The 21,767-nt window shown below is 45.7% G+C and overlaps 3 protein-coding genes across 8 annotated transcripts; 2 read left to right on the forward strand and 1 right to left on the reverse strand.

Annotated features, from left to right (window-relative positions):
* The first annotated feature begins 3,100 nt into the window (after positions 1-3,100).
* On the forward strand, positions 3,101-6,479 carry LOC125540271 (peroxisome biogenesis protein 22-like). The gene is made up of 8 exons (XM_048703864.1): positions 3,101-3,425; positions 3,514-3,696; positions 3,789-3,836; positions 5,021-5,077; positions 5,166-5,267; positions 5,409-5,474; positions 5,892-5,993; positions 6,090-6,479. The coding sequence occupies exons 1-8, from the start codon at positions 3,315-3,317 to the stop codon at positions 6,186-6,188; spliced, it is 768 nt and encodes a 255-aa protein (XP_048559821.1). The 5' UTR covers positions 3,101-3,314; the 3' UTR covers positions 6,189-6,479.
* A 456-nt stretch (positions 6,480-6,935) lies between these two features.
* Positions 6,936-10,503, forward strand: LOC125540268 (uncharacterized protein At2g24330-like). The gene is made up of 5 exons (XM_048703857.1): positions 6,936-7,409; positions 8,299-8,443; positions 8,815-8,924; positions 9,332-9,725; positions 9,809-10,503. Exons 1-5 carry the CDS (start codon positions 7,149-7,151, stop codon positions 10,138-10,140), a joined length of 1,242 nt encoding a protein of 413 aa, XP_048559814.1. The 5' UTR covers positions 6,936-7,148; the 3' UTR covers positions 10,141-10,503.
* Positions 10,504-10,842: 339 nt separating this feature from the next.
* On the reverse strand, positions 10,843-16,858 carry LOC125540269. Of its 6 annotated transcripts, none has more exons than XM_048703862.1 (9): positions 16,689-16,858; positions 15,814-16,311; positions 15,233-15,332; positions 14,506-14,568; positions 14,246-14,372; positions 13,003-13,094; positions 12,294-12,355; positions 11,747-11,843; positions 10,843-11,591 (listed from the first exon to the last, which is right to left on the reverse strand). In XM_048703862.1, exons 2-9 carry the CDS (start codon positions 16,224-16,226, stop codon positions 11,535-11,537), a joined length of 1,011 nt encoding a protein of 336 aa, XP_048559819.1. In that variant the 5' UTR covers positions 16,227-16,311; positions 16,689-16,858; the 3' UTR covers positions 10,843-11,534. The 6 variants fall into 6 exon arrangements, with proteins under 6 accessions (XP_048559819.1, XP_048559820.1, XP_048559817.1 ...); XM_048703863.1 differs by having other exon boundaries at positions 15,814-16,326; positions 16,689-16,857; XM_048703860.1 differs by lacking the exon at positions 16,689-16,858 and adding an exon at positions 16,420-16,591 and having other exon boundaries at positions 14,246-14,363.
* Positions 16,859-21,767: the final 4,909 nt, after the last annotated feature.

Genomic DNA, 21,767 nt, shown 5'->3' on the forward strand with positions numbered 1-21,767 from the left:
TCATCAGGAGGGGGGTGGCGTACCGCAAAACGGGACTCCATGGGATACTGTTCATCTCCACCGTCGACCTCCTCCAGCCTCCATGGGCTCCTGTTCATCCAACCTCCACCGCGCGCTACTCCACCGGCTACTATTCAACCACCCCTCCACCGTCTACTGTTCATCCAGCCCTCCACACCACGGGATCCTATTCAACCACCCCTCCACGGGCACCCCTCCACCGTCTACTGTTCATCCAGCCCTCCACCACACCACGGGGTCATGTTCATCCAGAGGCAACGGCACCGCTCACTGTTCATCCAACCCCCCCTCTCCCCCTGCAATGCTCACTGTTCATCCAATCGATCGGCTTCAGTTAGCAGCAGTAGCGAAGGAATCACTCGGTCAGGTTCAGTTAATAGCCATCGATCGATCGCTTGGGTTCATTAACGCGTACCTGCAGCGCAATCGTTCGGGTTCAGTTAGAGCCCAACGCCTCGCTCGGGTTCAGTTAGAATCAACGCCTCGCACACACGCGCGTACGTGTAAGAGAGAAATCGCATCGCTCGGTTCCCAACCTCCCACCGTAACCGGGAACTCCCCGAAATTTTCCTCGCCCTCGCTTCTACCACGGTTTTTCCGTCATGGACGGCCCAGAGAATGGCATGCAGCTGCGTCTCCGGCCCGCCCAGGACGAAAAGCCGATTTTCTGTCATGATTTTTTATCATAGAAGTAGGAGCTCACCACATCTATGATGATATCGGGTTTTCTCATAATTATTGTCATATAAATGTCATATGTATGACAGAAAAAAATTCGTTCGACCCAAAATGTCACGGATGTGTCTTTTTTTGTAGTGCGTTGGGTGGTGTGTGATGGCGTCGTTGGTGAAGTCGGCGGCAGCTGGATGGATGCAGCACAAAGATCTTCATCAATGGCCCGCCCTGGATGGGTCATCGGAGAAGAGGGTGTTAGTGTATGGTATTGTACGACGACGAGCTTGACATCAAACATGGACCAGTCATACAAAGACATAGGTGATCTTTCCAAATTTTTTTAAGGAGTCTTTGTGTTTGGTTTGGGACGGCTAAACGACCACGTTGTCTCAGGGTAGGAATAATGTTCTCCTCGTCCTATCCCCGTTTCACTGGTGTGTTTTTTCAACGCCGGAGGGTGTGTGGAGATGTCTCTCCAGTGGTGTTTTGAGATCTGATTGGTTTAAGTTTTCGATGGACTCGTCTGGATTTGACCAGTTTTCATGGTCTCTGAAGTTTCTACATGCTCTTATTGTCGTGTTTTTCTTTGGACGGCGATTTGTTGCGTGTATCAGGGGCCGTTAGCGATTTTCTTCTATGAGCTAATGGGTTTTAGAAAAATTGCTCCGTCGAGGCCAAGGTCGAAAGGCGGCATTGAGCTATGATCACGCGTGCCGCCGGTAAATGCGGGAGGAAGAAAACTTTGGCCCCCATTATTTCGAATGTTTCTTTTTTTTTATTTTGTAAGGTCGTGTTTCTAAGGATATGTGATACTTAACTTATTGCATTAGGCCTTTGCGCAAAAAAGGTTCTAGCATATTCAAAATCCATACCATTTGGTTTGGTAACTTTTGTGAAGTGAATGGGAGTTTAGGTGGGATTAGATATATGATGTGGCTTTTCATTCCCCCAGTTTTAGGCATACGATGGAAATTCTTTGGGGAGACTTGAGGAAGAAGTATAGAAAGTTTATTCGTGTTTGGTGGGTGAGAATTGATAAGAGATTAGTAAAGTGATGATAACACAATTACGATCACTTGCAAAAAAACATAATTACGATGAAGGATCAATATTACACCATAATTTTCTTTCATTTTCCTCCCTTTTTAAAACAATAGGCCCTTCGCTCATATGTCTAATACTTCTTTAATTCACCTAAAGACCCCTCCTTATTTTTCACGTCCACTAAATCAAGAAAAGAAATGACCAGTTGGCAATTTTCTCCCATATCCCTTACAACTAGGGTAAACTCTCCCCTTCAGACTTTGTTGGCGAGGCCGTGGATTCACCTCCCCTCTGCATGCTACTCCGCTGGACAGTAGCGGGGAGGGGAATCCCGATGCTTCCACCTCGGTTAGTAGTTTTAGTTAGGGTTTTTTTTAGTCCCCGCAGATGCGGCGCTCGGGACGAATTGCGCTACTTCTACTTCGTGTTTGTCTTCCGGGCACCGAGCCTCCTCGAGTTCGTCCATCCAAACGTATTTGACGGAGTTCCAGTGTAGATTTTTACCATCTACTTGGGACGGTGAGGTTAGGTTTTCTCGCTGTGTGGCGAGGTTTTGTTCCAGGTGTTTCAGGTCTATTTGAAGGGTTCAACGCCGACGATTGCGGCTTCAAGGTGTTGGTCCTTAGGGGCACGTTCGCGAAAACTTCCCAGCTGTCATTGACAAGGTCAAGCCGGCTGCGGCAGGAGAGCAACAACAGTGGCGCAGCGGCGGCTCGCTCTGACGGCAATCTTGGTCGTCTGTGATCTCGGAGTCTCAATGTAATTTTTATTATGTTTGAGATATTATGTACGTTCGATGAATTTTGATAGTAAATATGAATCATTTTCGCACACAAAATAGGAGGGGGGGGGGGTGGGGTCAGGGAAAGAATCATATACACCGGCCGTACACTCCCCCGATTGATGGAGCCTCTCCCGTTGCTGATATCTACTCCATCCGTTCCATTTTAGTTTTTTTTTATATCAGATCTATTATAAAATTTCACCAAAAGTACAAAGTATTTCAAAGAGCCTAATCTCTTACTACTAGGGATAAATCATATGGATTAGTTGCATGAAATATCAACCTATATGAATTGTGGACAAATCACTGCTTTGAATAAAAAAAAACTACGTCATCTTGTTTAGAGCGACAAGTAATATCTGAGGGAGTATTAAGAAAAGGGTCCACCCCCAGTAGCCACAAAACGTTCGTTGTGGGGGCATGGCAATTTCGTACTATGTTTTCTACGGCAAATTCTTCGAAATCACATGGAAATTTCTGCCAAAAAAGAGTAATATTGTTGATGAATCATCATTCTGTAAAAATCTTTGAACCAGAGAGGATTTTTCTTTCTCCAGCTCGGGGCCAAAAGCAGAAGAGAATGCTCTTCCTTCCCCCGCGAAGAAGATAAGCACAGGTGCTCCCAGTAGTCGCGCCTCGCTGGCCCCCGGTCGCCTCACACGACTCTGCGCCATCCTCCTCCTGCTCCCCCGCCCATCCGGCGATCCCCCACCCACCTGATCGGCCGCCTCCCCCATCCCCTCCTACACCACGCAACCCCAGCCCAGGCCCCGCCGCGCGCCTCCCCGCAATGCCGGGCCTCGCCGCCGCCGAGCAGGACGCCGTCTCGCTGGTGCGCCGCGTCGCCCGGGCCCTCAACCGCCGGATCTCCGACCTCGTCGCCTTGCTCTTCCGCCACAAGGTAAGCGACCCCGCCCCCCGGCCTCCCTTCCCCCTCCGCCCGCCCCGACCGCCCGTCCAACCCTAACCCTAGCTGGCTCACTTGGCAGAGCGCGGGGTCCTTCGGCGCCGTCGCGGGCTTCGCCATCGCCGTCGTCTTCGCTTGGAAGTTCCTGCGCTCCTCCTCGACGCCCAGGCCCCGCCGGCCCGCCGCCCCCAAGCGGCCCTCGGCCGCCGGCTCGGCCGCGCCTGCCCCCGACGGCCCGGCCGAGCCCGCCGGCGACTCTGGGACGGTGGGTCATCTGCTCGGTGCTCGTGTTGCCCTTGTTTGATGTGCGTGTGGGTTTCGGTTGCTGACAGACAGGGGTTTGCCTGTGACTGGCAGCTGACGACGCGGCAGATCGTGGCAAGGCGGCTCGGCGGCTGCAGAAGGGTATGTTTTCTTCCTCTAGCTCGGTGCTCTCCAGTGCTGGGTTGTATCAAGAAGATCAGATATGTAGGGAACTTACATGGTGCAATGACAATACTGATGATCCATGATGCACGGAAACGAAGATTTGTGCCGATAGGATATTGTATTTAACATAAATAACACTAATATTTTTCTTCAATGCTGGTGGTGGTTGGAGTTCACCTTAAACAGTGTACTAAATGAAATGTCTAGGATCTATGAGAAGACGCTTGAAATGCATTGGCCTTACCTAGTGACCACTTGCTGTAATCATGGAATAGAACATCTATTGACATATTATGATGGTTACATTTCTGTGCATAGCGTACACTGCCGAGCTCATGGTTGGCACATTAATATTATGTATTTACATACATCCCACATGGAAATGTCTCTTGCTTTGGTACCTAATTGAGAGGACAATGAAATCTGGCATTTCAACCATGTCAACAGTTAAATGATTTAAATAACTAACTATAAGAGACCACAGAACAAAATAGGGAGAATACCATAGAGTGTGATTAGTTCCTAGGACCCGACGTAGAGGGACAGTCCCATAGGATGCAAAAATCTCAGTGTTTGGTTGACCAGGTGGATAAATTAACCTTGCCGACCAGATGCAAGATTCATTTGGGAGTTCCCAGGTCACTAAGTCAGGCTTGGTGGAGGCGCCCATTTAGATGTAACTCAGGCATCTCTTTGTAGATTAGATAGTTATTCAACTATAATTAGGTTGTCATGAGCGTAGATTGAGGTTTGATAAGGGCTACTAAGAAAAAGTGAAGGCTGTGAAGGCATAATAAGACATATACCGTACTAAAGTTTGGCGTAATATTCTTTGTCAACTCCATGGGTGATAGCAAACTCATATAAAGGCAACCAAACAACCTCTCCCCAGGATCAGGTTGAGCACAAAACTTTTAGAGGCAAATGTAGAGTGTAAACTAGGCAACCCCTCTTGCATCCTAAGAGCCCATCCCTTGCTAAACCGCCAAGTTCTTGTTGCGGCCCTGATGCCGGCTGGCTCTGGCAACCAATCACACCCATAATGATATATGCTGACACACTTTAAGAATATTCCTAATACTGGTGATGCTTGAAATGAATAAATTACATATATGATTTCTTAATAGTGTCACAGAAACTCATAAATATTGTTCATGCAGGTCACTTGCCAACTAGTCGGTATTGTATTTGAGGAGAAAACTCCCGAGGAGCTTCAGGTGCGATTTGCATGTTCTTAAGGTATTTATATGCATCCCTCCCATATTTTTTGCTAACTATCTGCTATCTGTCTTTACCTTGATGCAGAACCATGCCACCGTTAAGCCCTCAGTGGTGGAACTACTACTGGAAATATCCAAATACTGTGATTTTTATTTGATGGAAACTGTACTTGATGATAAGAGTGAGGTACAGATTTCATGGTGCATCCTTGCATTTCTTTGAAGTTTACCATAGACAATTTTTTGTATTCACACGTTAAGTTAATACTCCTTTGAATATTAATCTGAGTACTTCTTAAGTATGACTTTGAGTGATCCATAACTGCAGGAGAATGCTCTTATGGCCCTGGAGAAAGCCGGGCTTTTCAATACTGGTGGCTTGATGAAAGAAAAGGTGACAAGTTTGCATCAGACAACACTATTAATTAAACTAATTTATTTGTTTCCGGTTTCTCATGTTCCTCTGCTACATCATTTCAGTGTTGCGGTGAATCATGTTAATATTTATGGATGACTCGCTTTAAAGTTTTCCTCCAAAAATCATTGTTTGATAGGATAACGGTTGTCGATAGAATAAACAAAATGCATGGCATATGGATATATAGTAGAACATATAATTTGATAAGGTTGCCTGTAGTTCATACATCATAGAAAGTTGCTTCTTTAGTTGAACCCCGTGTCGGTTCTGCAAAATTGGTTGAATATACTGTTCAATGTTTGGTTAACATGGGAACATTATTTCCCTAGTGTATATTTGGACATTGCTTGGGATGCATCTATATTCTTGAGTGAAACATGTGTATGTTTGCAGGTACTCTTTTGCAGCAGTGAAGTAGGCCGAACTTCGTTTGTTCGACAGTTGGAGTCAGATTTCCACATCGACGCAAGCCTTGAGATAATTTCCCAACTATCTGTATGTTGCATCTTCATTTCCTCTTGGGACAGGTGTCCCTCGTCCTCGTCTGTTATTCATGTCTGACATGGTCCTTTTTCTTTCTTTTGCTACCAGCGGTTCATTCGGTGCCAGCTGTTTGTTTCCTCCATGGAAGGAGGGCAGCTCGCAGCCAATGTATTTAACTCCCCGAGCCTGGAGCAGTTCTTCTCTTGAGAATGGTACCAAAACAAAAGGGGTTCACACCCTTTCAAGCTCCGAGGTGTCAGGCAATTCCATGATGCCAGCTTCGCAGAAGGACCTCAGAATATAAAGTGAGGCAGGCAACCACTGCTGATCATGTCACCGCAGCTGTCGCTGGTTCATTCAGTTGGCCTCGTAGTTGTGCTGTAGTTAATAACAATGGTAAGTTAGACTCATGAGGTTGATCATATGGCAGTGCGCTGAAGATGTAAATTGCATGCATGACACAAAGCACCATCCTCTATATAAAGAGAACTTTCTTCATTGGAGCTTGGGCAGTCGTAACGACTTGTGTGTGTAACTGTAGATGATGGTATTATGGTCTGCATTCATATTTCACTGAAGGGCACTGGATGTGAACTTACTAACCTTACCGTGCTGCCCAGCTCGTCCCAGGGGTTTGAGAGTCGTAACGCTGACCAGCCAGATCTTAGCATGAACTGAAAGATTGTACGGAAAGGTACTAATATTTTTCATGTTTTTTGCTGCCAAATCGCGGGAAAGAGAAGTCTGACGCATGTTTAGCCAAGTGTACAGATGAGACATTTTTGCTAAGACAGGTGTTTTGACTCTCTAACTTACAGCAACCAAACATCTAATATAAGAGCGTTTACAGTGATCTATAAACGTTTTTATATTAGTTTACGGAGGGAGTACTAACTTGTGAAATAACCAGACATATAAAAAGAGTTCACCCACGGCTGTCAATCAAGCAGCTTGTAGATTGTGCCAACACGACGACGCCTTCCCTTCCCTTCCCTTCCCTTCCCCAGAAGCGCACGAACCAATCGCAAATCCCTTTTCCTCTTCCTTCCTCCCGCACCTTTCCTTGCCTTCGTCCCGACTGCAATCTTCCCTTCCGGGCAGAGAAAAAAAAAACCGTCGCCCGCCGTCGCGTCTTCCGGCCGATCCGTCCCGTCCCGTTCGATCGGCATGGCGGACGGGGACTCGGCGGCGGCCTACGCGTCGCCGCGGTCGCCGCTGCCCCCGGAGACGCCGTCCACGCAGAAGCGGACGCAGCGCGGCCTCGTCTCGCGGGTGTGGAAGGGCATCTTCGGCCGCCGCGAGGACGTCGAGAAGCTGCTGCAGGCGCTCTCCAAGGAGGAGGAGGCCCTCCGCTCCCGGCTCCACCGCCGCGCCCGCGCCTCCCGCAGCTCCGCCCACAACGTCCTCGCCCTCGCATCCGCGCTCGAGGTAGGTACCCCCTCCGCCCCCTTCGATTTCCTTCGATTTTTTGGGCTAATGATCTATGGCCATGGTTGGTTGGTTGGTTGGTATGGTACCGAACGAATCGATAGCTTGTTCAGTAGGCGAACGCCACCCCGTACGTACAGGGGAGGGATGGTGGAATCTGCGAGATGCTATGCAAGCCTGCGAGCCCCGTGTTCGGATTCTAATAGCGGGCACAGGGTGTTCGATTAGTGATAGATTGTTTCGTCAGGAGGAGCTAGCACGCGGTTGGATTGCGCTCTACTGTCGCACAATAATTTCGCATTGCTTCCCCTTCCAGTCCAGGGGCAGCGGCTACCTTAGGTTCACCAACAATCCGTTCTATCGACCGCGTGTTAGGTCTGTGCCTGGGACGGATGAATGGGGAATTATGCGTCGCGTGATGAATCCTATGTTTTTGACAGCGTGCAGGCCGTCCAGTTTAGTGATTGGTCGTTTCATCGGACGCGTAGAATGTTGTGGGATCGTGCTGAAATTTCCCCTTCTGGTTGATGCCGTTGCATGATCCAGCTTCCAGGGGCAGCAATTAGCTCCTATAACAATTCATTGCTGCTGCTAATTAGGCCCGATTGTGTCGATGACAAAGCTGTATAATAGCCGTGATATTGGACAGGGGAGGGATGGAATCTGCACGATACTGCAAGCCTTGTTTTTGAATTTCAGTTTAGTGATCGATTGTTTAGTTAAGAGGCGCTACCATTGCTATGAAATCGTGCTGTACTGCCGCACAATTTTTGCCTTTCTGCGACTGATGCGTTGCTTCAGCTTCCAGTCCAGGGGCAGTTGCTAGGATAGGTTCATCAACAGTCTGTTTTATCAATGACATGGTTATATGTTTTATTTTATGGAACAGATTGCGGCTGTTGGATATGCGATTATGACTACCAGATCCCCGGACATCCCCTGGCAGATGAGGGCAGCCCGGGTGCTGCCCATGTTCTTGGTTCCTGCTTTAGCTGCTCTCATCTACTCAGCTATCACAAGCATTACGAAAATACGTAAGTGCACTTGCCTCTGCATCACCATTTTTTGTGTGGGACTTTTCTTGTTTTTCACATAGGTAAATGTAACAGTAGGTTTTTGTGCTAACTGTTGTTTTTCGTGTTGATGGAATAACAAAGAAGGCAGTAATGTAATATTCACTAATACGACTGATATGTTTCCCTTTAGTTTTTCATGGTGGCAAGCAGCCATTTCGGCAGTCTTGTTGCACAAACTTAATTGCCTCTTAATAAATTGGTTTCTAAAATAAAACAGCTTAAGTTTGAAAAAGGCGTTCAATTACCATGACCATTTACCTAATAGTTGATTTAGCTCATATGGTTAGCCTTCATGTTTAAAATGTGATGGACATTACTCTGTCTTGCAGTTGATAATAGAGACCAACATACTCTTGAAAAGCTCCGTGCTGAAAGACAGGCCAAGATTGACGAGTTGAAGGAGAGAACAAATTACTACACTACCCAGCAACTTATACAGGTGGGTTGCTCTATATTTTCACCACTAACCAATTGGGGGGAACATCTCCCATCCTTTTTTTGAGTCTTTTTCTTTCTTTATATGGGAAATTATCCCAATTGACAATTGAATAGGTTTGGAAGTTATAATTGTAAATAAACCACAATCGAATATATGGAAATATTAGTTTATACGTTTCTTTTAGTTTCGACTTCAGGGTTAAAAAAATCACTATCTTCTTCCGAGAACCACCTAAGGTTCCACCAACTCCAACTAAAAGAATAAAATAATTTCATTGAAGTAAGAAAGTCTCCCGGGTGGGGAGACGTCTGAGTTGTATTGGTTAGTAGTTAGTGTATAAAAGAAGCCTGTGTCATGTTTCTTTTTTTTTCCTCCTGAAAACACTACATTTTCTATGTTTTATACAGAGATATGATCTTGACCCTGCTGCAAAGGCGGCTGCAGCAAGTGTTTTGGCATCTAAGCTGGGCGCGGATTCTGGATTGAGAGTCTTTTTGGGAGATGAGTTGAACATGGATGGAAGTAAAAGTAATGATCAGCACGGACAGGCTTCTGGTATGAGGCAAAGAAAACCAGCCCACTCAGGCCATGTCTCTGGACCGACCCATGCCTCTGAGCCATCAGACGGCTCGAGTATATATGCTGGTAACGAAAGCCCCACTGCAAATCGGACTGTTGAGCACTTTAGAGGCCATGCTGGCAATGATGGCGGATGGCTCGCACGGGTGGCCGCTCTGCTTGTAGGGGAGGATCCAACACAATGCTTTGCGCTAATATGTGGCAATTGCCATATGCATAACGGTTGGAACTTATAACCGTTTGTCTGTCTGTAGATCATCATGCTGGTCATGTTCTCTCTACTAAACCACCTTTCAATCTTGCAGGTCTTGCGAGGAAAGAGGACTTTGCGTTCGTTACATACTACTGTCCTCACTGCAATGCTCTCAACGGATCGCGGCAACAGGAGGACGGTGAAATGGTGACTCCTACCGATCGCTCCTTTGGTAACAGCATCCAAGCCAGCGCCAGCCTTGCGGACTCAGGCGTCAGCAGTCCTGTTGGGAGGAGCTTGCCGACCGTTGAAGAACTGCCTGCAGAAAGTTCTGGTGCGAGTAACTTAACGATTGCTGAACAGCCTCGAGCAGAGAGTTCTTCTGCCGCAAATAACTTACGACCAACTGTTGAAGTTCAACCCGCCGATCAGCTTGCCAGCTGAGCTTTCTTCTTCTGAAAGGAATGTGTTCGCCAGTTCTTGCTTCCGTGCTAGTTGCATCGTGAGATGGCGTACCAGAGCTTTCAACGCAGATTCTTGTGCCTACCACCACCTATGCATATAGATGCGGATTATTGGTGTGTTGTGCTAGGAATGGATTGTTCCACTTGGTGCTGCTAGGATAGGTGATGGATGCCCATTTGACGGCATCTTGTCCAGCTGCTTGAGTGATGGATTGCTTTGCTTTTTTTGAGTGTATAGTTTTCTTTCTCTTTTGGGAAGGTGAATTCCACACCTTTTGTAATATATTATCAGTCATGCAATGTGTAGTATCAGTTTCTCTATGTAAATGCTGGTTTTGGAATATGCTTTTTTTTACTTGGATGGGTATGGAATATGTTCAATGTTACTACCAAAGTAGGTCTGATAAGTCCCCCGTGTTTGGGTTAGGAGTGCTGTCAATTTTTGAATTTCTGCTTTGAAATCCCCAGCGTTTGGGTTAGTCAAATTTTGAATTTCTGCGTTGGCCAACATCTTGTGTGAATATGTGAAATAGCAGCATTGGGACAGTGTCTTTCAACTAGTTTCCGTGAGATGTGAAACAGCAGTAGCTCTGGGAAGACAACCATCACAAATTCAGCATAGGTTTAACGTTTCTTCACATTTTGTGTAGATAGTACTGCATTGCATAGAGAGCCACTGCCATGGAATAAAAATGATACTTAAGAATTACTAGAACAGAAAATAGTGCAACTCTTGTCAATAGTTTGATAATTCAGTCACATCACTCCTACATTTTCTTTTCTCATCCTTTTCTCTTTAGCTGTTGAAGAAAACAGGCAATGACCCAAATAGCTAGAAGCCTAAACTAGACGAGGGAATTTATGCAAAACTAGGATACCCCTTGAAAAGGAACGCCCCTCGCTGCTTTGCTTTCACCAACACGGCACAGCGTGTATCAGGGCAAGGCTCATTACTGTACAGGGTACAATCTGGAACAAGTAAAAATGCAAACGCACGGTAGCCCTTTCGAAAAATGTATTCACGACCAATTGGGGAAAACAAAACACGGAATGCCTCCGGCCATCCAATATTTACAGTCACTTCGCTGTAGTCCCGAATCAAGTATCTGGTTGGTGGTGGTGTGGTTGATGGGAGGAAGGGCAGTAACCCCCGCTCGCATACCCTGCAGAACTGCAGAATCCGCTCCTTCCAAACACGCTTTCCCGAGCTTCAGCTGGAAGGGTAGGGAATGATCTCAAGGATGTACGGCAACTATTCCTGGCGCTCGGTCAGTATAACAGCCTGTAGGGATTCCTAGCAGCACCGGTGGGGATCCGAGGGAAAGAAGCTGAAGCCGTCTATCTGTCCCTTCTTCTTTCGGCGCATGCCACACATTAGCTTCGAGGCTCTTCCTTCATATGTGAGGTGTGTGCTGCGCTGTAAGATTGGACCTTCAGGATAGAAAAACAACGCCAATTGCTTAGTTGAGACATCGTTGTTACTTGTTACCACTTGAGTGCATACATATTTTTAGCACCAGAGCACAAGGAAAAGTGTTGTGCATATGGCGAACCTCGACAACGATTGCTAGGCCGTGTGTTCTTACCATTCTGTCAACTTGAAGAAGTGAATTAAGCTTGTCTTCATGTGCTAATTCTTGCAGAGGAGGCATCTGACCCATGATGCCAGGCGTCTCGCTCATTCTGCAACAACAATACGGAATAAATGTTAAACAGAGGAATAAGCATAAGCTAGTTACTCGGCATTGGCACATTAAACATGATTTATGAGTTAATATGTAAATTTTGTAAACTACCACGTTTGAAATGATTACATCCTGCTCTAGAACATTATACGAGATCATTAGATTAGGAAAAGGTAGATCTCAGGACAGCAACTGATTTGTTTAATAAACTTAAAGACTCCAATGGCCACCACTACTTATTTCACGATGCCACAGCAGGTCCTTTGGCCACTCAGTGAGTGATATGATACATTCATATTTATAGAAGAACGAAATGACATTGAACATGTTGAAGTGAAGCAGATGATATTTAGTGATATTTGTCCTTACCTAAGAATATGTTGCAAACGATACTGGTGAAAGGCCAATGAGCAATATATGGAGAATGGCACATATTACAGAGCTTTACCTGCTTAAAATTGTTTTGATGTTGCTATTTGTCCGAAGAAAGAGATCCATGTTCTCCCCCGTCTGCAAATAAATCAGAACTTCAGGCATGAAATAAGTAACATAATGTGCCCCCGTCACGCTCATTGTGTTCTTTTAAGTTGTGAAGGCTGGCAATGAGAGCGACAAGTTCCAACATACAATAAATGTTAGCCCGTATTAGTACTTAGTGGCAGATGACATTTTCCACATTCTCTCCTCTATTATTGATGTTTTTGATGTGGTACACCCATCCCAACCTTTGAAGGCACAACCACAGCCACATCATATTTCTTCACTGAACACAAAAGTTATCTAAGAAAAAGGAAACTCAACATTGACAGTGCACCCAAAACAAAGGGCACTTCTGTAGCATATGTTGATGATGCATGCAATTTAAATATGTTATTCGGCACCAATCAGGTATACATATTGTGCTACTGCCAAATATGCTTATATAAATATTGTGATTCAGTTTTTCTGAAGATCCTAAGAGTAGTGCACTAACTACTATACCAGCAATATGACCATGTCCATTTTTTGGTGAAAGAACTAGTTGTGAAAACAAATAGCCATGGGAATTTCAGTGTAAGATGTAAAACCAATAGGCGGGCACCATGTGCTCCCTGACTGACACTTGGGGTACTATAAAATGAAGTTTAAGAGCATGAAATGGGAGGTATAAAACATACCTTGAATGTTTCAATATTTGCAGCAATCTGGCTAAGCAATTGATTGTTTTCCTCCAGGAGCTGCTGGGTTGCACTGTCCACAACAGGAGCTGCTTCAGAACGGAACAGAATGAGAATCTTTAGAAGAAATCAGGATAACAACTGAGATTGATGGTGAATTTCTATGTTACTATTATATAACTGCTTTACAATGAATATAAATGAGTTCCCTCAGATGAAAAAGGATCATAATAGTTAAACACAACAAATTAAAGGAGAAGACATTTTATTAGATATCTCCAAAGGGCTGTGCTGAATCACAATCAAGTAAAAACACAATAACAAAAAATAATATAGAAAATAGTCTAATTTACATATCTCCAAGTGGTGTAAATTGTTAGATTGCTTTTTATCATAGTGTTTGTTTGTCCATCCATGGCAGTGGTATGGAGGACATGTGGCATTCACATCACCATGAACCATTTGAGAAACCACCTAAAGTGAAAAGTGGCCTATTTCAATAGTTTTAGAGTTCAAGGTTGCAAATTAAACTTTTGGCTAAGTTTAGAGTTGAGAAGTAGACTTTTGTTGAGAATGTAAGCAGGTGTGTGCAACGTGGTGAAATCTTTGCCTCCTACAAGGATAATAAGTATTCCATCCCTATAATTTAACACAACTACATGAGCATGACAAACCTTCAGGACATCTCTCATAGAAAAAAGGGATCCATACTCCCATGTTAAAAATGTTTGGCTCAAAAATATTGCTACTGGCTTGTCTTCTGTGCTGCTTTTTTTTCAGTTCTATATTGGGATCTAGGAAATGCAGTCTAAATATAGAGACGCACCAAGTGAAGGCATCGCAAGGTTGCTTCCAGATGATGTTTGTACTAAGTACTAACTACAAAGTCAACAAGCATAACATCAAGAAATTAAGCAAATAAAGTGTGTTTCGAATTTTAGGAGATCATCAATTTCCAATCAGATCATAACAAGAGTATCTGAAGAGAATGATGAACAATTCACAAAAAATGTTGTAACTCCACAAAATTGATGTTTGAACCATGTAGCCCAGGAAAATTTCAGAGATACAGTGAGGCTAGCTGGTTTGTCACAGTTGACACCATTCAAAATCTAATGATATTGCTATTTAACAATTCTGGACCACTGATTCAAACCTTAAATAATCAGACAAAGTTAGGATGGTACTGAGAAATACCAAACAATAGCAATAGAACAGATAGAAGTTAGAGATATGAGCTAACCTTCCTTGGGAACTTGACACTGCTGGTTTGGATTTTCCATCGATATTGAGAAAGGGGTTAAGTTGTTGGTAGGCGCCATGTGAAAATTAGACATCGGGGCAGATGCAAACATTTTGTCCTGCATTGGCTGTCAAAAGACCTTATCAGAAAGTACATGATTGGCACTAGGAAAAGCAATAAGAGAACACCACAAGACAAAAGCTGTACCAACCAGGAGAGATAGTGATGTAAATGATTGAGAACCATAAACAGAAAAGTACCTTCATATCTCTCATCTTTTTCCCTGTAAAAAAACCTTCTGGTTTCTTCCTTCTATCTTTACCCTGTAATAACAAACGCATGTCATCAGAACATACTGGTTTGTGTGCATGTGCTGTTATACTGATATACATCAGACAGAAACCACGGCATGCAGTTGAAAAGGAAGAGTCCAAAATGCCAAGCATCACGATACTATATCTAGGGGAATCACAATGAACACTAGCTTCTCACAGAAAGAAGAGACGTGAATTTTTGTCCAGAACAAGCCATTATTACTTCATTACGCCCTTAACTGGCTGTGTGCATCCTATGGACCCAGAGGCCGAGGGAGGGGCTCTTCCACTATATAAAATACACCCCTATAAACTTCATCCAGGTGTTGGTAACTCACCATCTATTAGAACATCTAAAAGTAACATATCCTTCAAGTTACCTATTCGCAGGAGATGTATTTACAGGTACAGAATATCAAGACACTGGCTTGGGTAAGGATTCATAAAAACACCTACGAAAAAGGCTTAAACTCCTCTCTGGAAGGCAAAAAGAATAGTAGAGCTAGAGGTTAGCAGGTTTGTCCAATTTTAGTACACGTCTAAATAGATTATTAAGAAAATCAAGATTGACGTTCTCACACTAAGTACAGAACAAGACCAGTAAGAACACACATTAATACAAGAACAGAACATGTACGGAGAAGAGATACTTAGACATTTGTAAGAAACTTACTGCAGCCCACCAGCATCGCAATGCAACATCCCTGATGGTTCTGTTGGGCAGCATAGCCGCTATCTTGATGTACCTCATGATATTAGGTTCACGAGCATATCTGCAATTGCCAGTGAAGAAAGAATTAGAACCTCAAAGGAAATGAATTGTTTCTTAGAAGCAATTCTCAAGCCAGATGGTGACATTTGACATGGTTCTCTTTCTTTCTAGGATTCCTTTGACACAAATTCATCAGCTAGAATTTGATGAGCTCATCGGCACAATCATAGAGCACTCAAGTGCGGCTGTTAATGCTTATGGCCGAAAGAAACCAAGTGCAGTTCCACAGTAGGCCAAATAACGACGAAAGTGACCCTATAGCAGATGCGCTCGGTAGTGCTGCTAGAAACTGAAAAGGTAAAAAGGTTCACTTGCACAAATCCTGCTTTAGACTTCCTGACTGATGCTCCATTAACTTAAGCACACCACATGGGGTGGAAAAGAAGCTTGCCGCATGACCAAATTGGCAAACTCCATCAGCGAAAAGCTATACGGCAGTACCGGCAACAGGAATTCAGCAAGAGGAGGGGCGGCGAATCTACCTGGTGAGCCCTTCGTTGAGTATATTCAGCTCGCGGTCACTCCACTCGGAAGGCGAGCCGGTGACGAACTTGTACTTGGACGCGGTGGTGCCGCCGGCGCCACGGGACGCGCCCCCCGGCGAGCTCCTTGACTGGACAACCACCGGCACGTTGCCGAACACACCGCCGTTGTTGTTGCTGTTGCTGCTGCTGTGGTTGTTTGGAGAAGAGTGGTACAGGCCTGCGGTGCTGCTCGGCCCGCCGCTCATGCTCACGAGCCCCATCCCGGCGCCACCCATGGTGACGTCGCTGCTGGACGACTGGAAGGAGAGCATGTTGTTGTTGTTGTGGTGGTGGTGGTGGTGATGGTGGTTGTAGACCGAGGCGGCGGCGGTGATCCCCTGGTGGAACCCCATGCTGGAGTCAGCGGCCATGGCGCCGGGGGGAGCCAGCTGGAACCCCCGATCTAGGCGCCCACGGACGCGCCGCGAATCCTCCTGCCGCCCAATTCGGACCGACCTGCACGAAATTGAGCTGGAAGAGATCAGTCGCCACTAATTCAACGGAACAAGCAATCCGGTCAGAGATTTCGCTCCTCCCCGGAAGAGAAATCGAGGCGCGCGGCACCAGAGCTTGGCTCGCATTCCCGGCCCCCGAGGAGGTGATAGGATCTCCAGCGGAGGCCGAGGAAGCCCACGGAGGCGCCGGCCAGCCGCGAGAGCGAGGCCCCCACCCCCACCCCACTAGCGAGGCACGACCCGGCCAGCCCAACCACCCGCACAACAACAACAACAGCAGCAACCGACCAACCAACCAACCAACCAGCAACAAACCACGCCGAAATCGGCCCGAACCCCACGGCCAACAGATTCAATCAACGGAACCCGGCGACTCACCTGCCTCCGGCGGCCGTCGTCCACGGCGCGGCGGCGGGCCACGGCCCCCCGATGCAATGGCGCGAGGCCCTCCGCAAACCCGCACCGCCGCGCGGCCCGGCGCAACGACCCCCGCGAATCCCGCCGCGGCCGCCCCCGCCCCCCAAATCCGCGCCGCAGCAGCCCAATTCGAACCCCCCCCCCCCCCCCCCCCCCCCCCCCCCCCCAACTCCGCCCTCACCAACCCGCGGGCCGCGACGACCGATCCCGAACCTCGCGCCGCCGCCGACGCACGCGCCGCGGATCGGACCGGATCAACCCTGCGGAATCCCTCTGGGTTTGGGTTCGGGTTTGGGTTTGATCCAGGAGGGCAGGCGAATCCCGTGGTGCTCTGCTGGTTTTTCTCCTCCTCCCGCAGCCGCCCTGGGTTCGTTCTTAAACAGAGTACTCTATACCACCAGCGCTAGCCTATCACGCCCATGCCCCCGCGTGGTTCCGCCGGGCGCAATGACCCTCCTGCCCCCCGCCTCGTTCGGGGCCGCGCCACTCGGCTTGGCGGGCAAAGTGTCGCCCTACGAAACGCTTCCGGGGGCGCGATGCCGTCGGTCAAGCGGACGGCCGGGATGAGGTGGAGGATCGGATCGGGCGGTGGTGGTGGGATGGAACCGGGCTGGATGGGCCGCCTATCTCAGCGCGTGCGTGGGGAATCTCTTGCTGGGATCATCTTTCCTCGCGGAATCACCCACCAACGGCGGCACTGTACGCGGAGCACTGTTGGAGGTGATGTGTGTACGCGCTGGAGATATTCCGGTGAGAGTCGATTACAGGTGGGTCCGGGATGGGTTTTTTTCCTTTCCTTCTTTTTGCGGATGGGTTTTCTTTTATTCGGGGATGGGTTTTTTTCAATGCTTGCCCGGTTTTCGAAGGAAACAGTTTTTCTTAGGTAACAACTTTTGCAAATGAAAAAATATTTTTTTTTGCGAAAGTGGGGAACTGAGTTGAAACGACAAAATGCTTCCATCTTTTGAATGGGGTTTTTCGGTCCTAAAAGAAGGAAATGAACATGCACAAAAAGTTCTGGTCTTTAGAGTGGGTTTTTGGGCCCTAAAAGGATACAAACGATGATCTTCTCAAGAGGAAACAAATAGGCGATGGGAACGTGGACATGTTATGAGTTTGTGACAGCTGAAAGATTTGATCAATTTGGTTTCCTATCTTTTTTTCCATATGTGCCGTGGTTTATGTGATGTATGTGCTCCTATATAGAGAAAAACACTAAGGTGGAGGAGGCTATTGTCATGGTAGCATTTACAACACCACCGAAGCAACTGACCCAACTTTTGTCCAGAATCTTTGCAGCGCCAATTAAAGAAAGGAGAGGCACTATCTAGCCAATACATGCCTTAATTCTAGGAACAACGGCTTTTGTCAAGTGTTGGTATGTGGGCCATCAACATCTTTATAACTACAAAAAGCTCGTAGGCTAATGGAGTACAAAAACAGTAATTCAGGAGAGAAACAAGACGTATGAACCACATCGCAATTCTTTTCCGAGACTGGTTCATTGTGGCGTCGAGCAACTTGGTTCGAACATTATGAATTAGTACCATATATGAACGAGGCTGCATTAGGACAAAACATTTCATCTTTAGATTTTTTTCGCGTTGTGAAAAGAGCGCAATTGATTATTTGTTTAGGATACAACAGGATATGAGTACATCAATACATGTTATGAGTTCATGGCAACGGAAAACTTTGGTTTGCTTTTTTCGCCGACGGATCATGGTTCGTGCGTTTTATGTGCTCCTAGATGGAAGAAAATGAAAAATGACGGAGGTTATCATTGTCTTTTTTCTTGCGGGGGAGGTTATCATTGTCACAGACTCACGTGAGCGTTTGTAAAAGATGGGGCCAACCAGACCAACTTTTGTCCGGAATCTTTGCCACTCCAGTATTAAAAGTGGAAGCACTAGTCGATGTGCGCCTTAATTCTTGGAATAACGGTCTCGTAAAGCATCGATTGGTGGAGCAAAGTTATGTTTATCTAAAAGTCATACTATAGGCTGATGAACATGCGTAGAAAATGATCCATAATAGAGAGAATCTCACACATGAACCGCAATTGTTTTTTTTTCAAGGAAAAAATGTACACTGGCCAACCCAATGTTAGTTTTTGGCAAGGTGTGCAAAAAACTTCTGCGTAGGCGCAAGGATAAATCAGCAACAAAATTCACTTATGACAGTCACTGGCAGAAGGGGGCCACGGAAATATCCGGCTCTATGACGGTGTCAACTGGCTAGGCAACACAGACCCGTGGTGGCCCGGGCACGCGCACGTGCGATTCCCTAGCTTTCGGTGAAGCATCAGGCACCCAATGGAAAAACTCCACGTTTCGTCCGCTGGTTGGCTGGAAGAGGCGGTGCAAACAGTTGCGGACCTGGCCCATAGGAGCAAATGCTACACGGACACGTCAAATTCCACCACCGATCAGGTGCAATGTGATGGACTACTAATTAATCTCCATTTGGGTCAAATGCTCTGGCTATGTGGCATACAATAACGTCCTTTGCATATTTAGCAATGCTAGCATAGTACGACAAATGTAATGTCCACGGCTGCCAACGTTTTAACCTAGTGTATATCTCTGAGATGGATTCCCATGTGGCACCATTTTTTCGGACAAGCGGAATTATGTGATTTATGTTGCTTGACATGGGTGCGCGTGATCTATTTCACATTTTCTTTTTGTTAGGACCGTGCTATAAGAACGACAAATATTGCACGATTTCTGCACGACCTTGTTAATCCAACCGCACATAGCCGCTCGATTAGCTGGTCGTCCAAAAATCAGGCATTAGTATCGTGTGCCGAGCAGTTTCGTTTTTGTTATTGCCAAGGTATGATCAATGTACACATGCATCCAAATTCATATTTACTAATTCTCATCTAGATGAGAAATAACAAAGTCTTATTTAACTCTTGCACCATTAGAAAAAAAATCCGTACGAATCTTCACGTAAAATCAAATGGTGTAGAAGTTAGATGTGATTTAATTAATTCTCATCTAGATGAGAGCTAGCAACACATATGTAATTTTATTCTATTTTTGCGGGAAAACTTGTATTACTCACTTCACACAGGCTTACAATCAAAGGAGTTAAGCTCAATGGCCTCCAGAGGTCCTGACCCAAGCCAGGTCATAGTTCTTCCCTCCATACGAGCAAAATTTGCCAGAGAGTTACTAACTTTATTTTGAGCTCTACTAACGTGAGTAATACTAGTTTTACGAAGACCCATGTATATACTCCCTCCTTCACTTTTGTAAGACGTTTTAAACATTTACGACAACACCTAAAACAGTTCAATTTCAGCTGTCTTAAGCAACTTACAAAAATGAAACAGAGGGAGTATTATTATTGCAATCTCCCACTTTTTTCTTTTGGTACAAATTTTATGTCACAAGTGTTTCGACACCCCACCAACCTAGAGTACATATAGTACTACTCACTGCTGGTCAATCAATTACTTATTTGCTCTTTGAGATGAACTGCATCTTGATTAATTATGTTAATGCATTAGTAGGAATTTTGTATGTGGTTTATATCTACCTCTCCCACGCCTAGTCTGACACGTTTTTGAGTCAGCATAAACAAACTAGTTGTAGAACTTCGTTTTCTCCCTTAATATATTTCACATGCATCCCTCCTTTGCAATGTTCAGAAGAAAAAAAAGGTCTACTAGGCACAATAGAATATAAGTATACGTCTAGGAGTATTATTTTTCTTGGTCAACCACAAAGTTTTATGTCCGTGGTTGATTCATTTATTGTCATACTGTTGATCAACAGTATGCGTGACTAGCTAGCTAATTATAAATGCACAAGTTGAAGCATCTGAGGTAGCCAATCAGAGAAGAATGGGTCCGGGGCCTCAGGTGCACAATGCAAAGTAGAGGAAAATCTCCTTTGTACCCATTTCATATGGAAACTAGAAGTAGAACAAAAGCACTTATTTCATGTATATTTTGGGTGGCAAACCAATATTCATGCGTTTGAGATGTACGGCGAAAGGCCCTTGAGATTTCCGAAAAAGAGCTGTGAATGTTTAGTTGAGCATGGGCTCCACTTACCAAATCGTAGCACTCTGGCACATGAATATGCAAAAATGCTAGACGTACAAAAGAATACAGGGCTTTACGGGCTCTTTTCATCTAAGTAACCAATCACAAACTTGCCTCCCCTGATTTTCAGAGGATGGGCCGCGTTCCTCACCTATTGACCAATTAAATTAATTCTTTTTGTAAAACCCAGTAACTCATTTGTACGTATAGCGTTACTCCATGAATATGCATGCATGTAGCTCGATTGATCCGGGGGTGTAGGCAGCACCACCACCAGTCAGACCAGCCACCGCACGCATGATATGCACATCAGTAACATCACCAAAGCAAAGCAAAATTTATTTCCCTTTGGCACGTCGCTGAAAGCTCGGGGAGATAGACAGAAAGATGTGCGCGCCAGCCGGCGGAGACCGTGACTTTTCCCCTCTGTGGTTCACCATGCGAAACCAAGGCAGGCGAAAACGGACGTCAAGGCAGCCAACCAGCCTCTTCTAATTTTTTTTTAATTTTTTTTGCAAAAAACCCCTCTTCGGTTCTTGCTTCTGCCAGTGGGATGGAAGCATCTTTGCTACATGTTCCTCTGGAAACTAAAACAATCCTTTGTACTAACAACTCCTTAGAGAAATGATTAGAACTTAACCACCCGTAGCATGCGTGCTGTACTGGCACGAGACAGCAAACGGACAAGGCAGCAGAAGACACCGCAAATCGCATGCTAGATCGCAACTGGGAGAAGTTAATTAGTACTGCTAACTAAACTACACTGCTGTTAATCAGCGAGCGGCAGCTTTATCTCGCATACTCACACACACAGCGAGCGAGCGGCACTTATTTTTCTCGAGATGGAGACATGGACTGACAGTGATCGTCGATATGTGATGCGCCAATTACTTTCGGCTTAGCCTAACAACTATGGTTCACATGGGCTGTCACTCTGATCTATGAATCGGTCAGGACTAAGTTAAGTTAGAATGAATTGG

This window comes from Triticum urartu, chromosome 2 (assembly GCF_003073215.2).
Source record: "Triticum urartu cultivar G1812 chromosome 2, Tu2.1, whole genome shotgun sequence".
Classification (NCBI taxonomy): domain Eukaryota; kingdom Viridiplantae; phylum Streptophyta; class Magnoliopsida; order Poales; family Poaceae; genus Triticum; species Triticum urartu.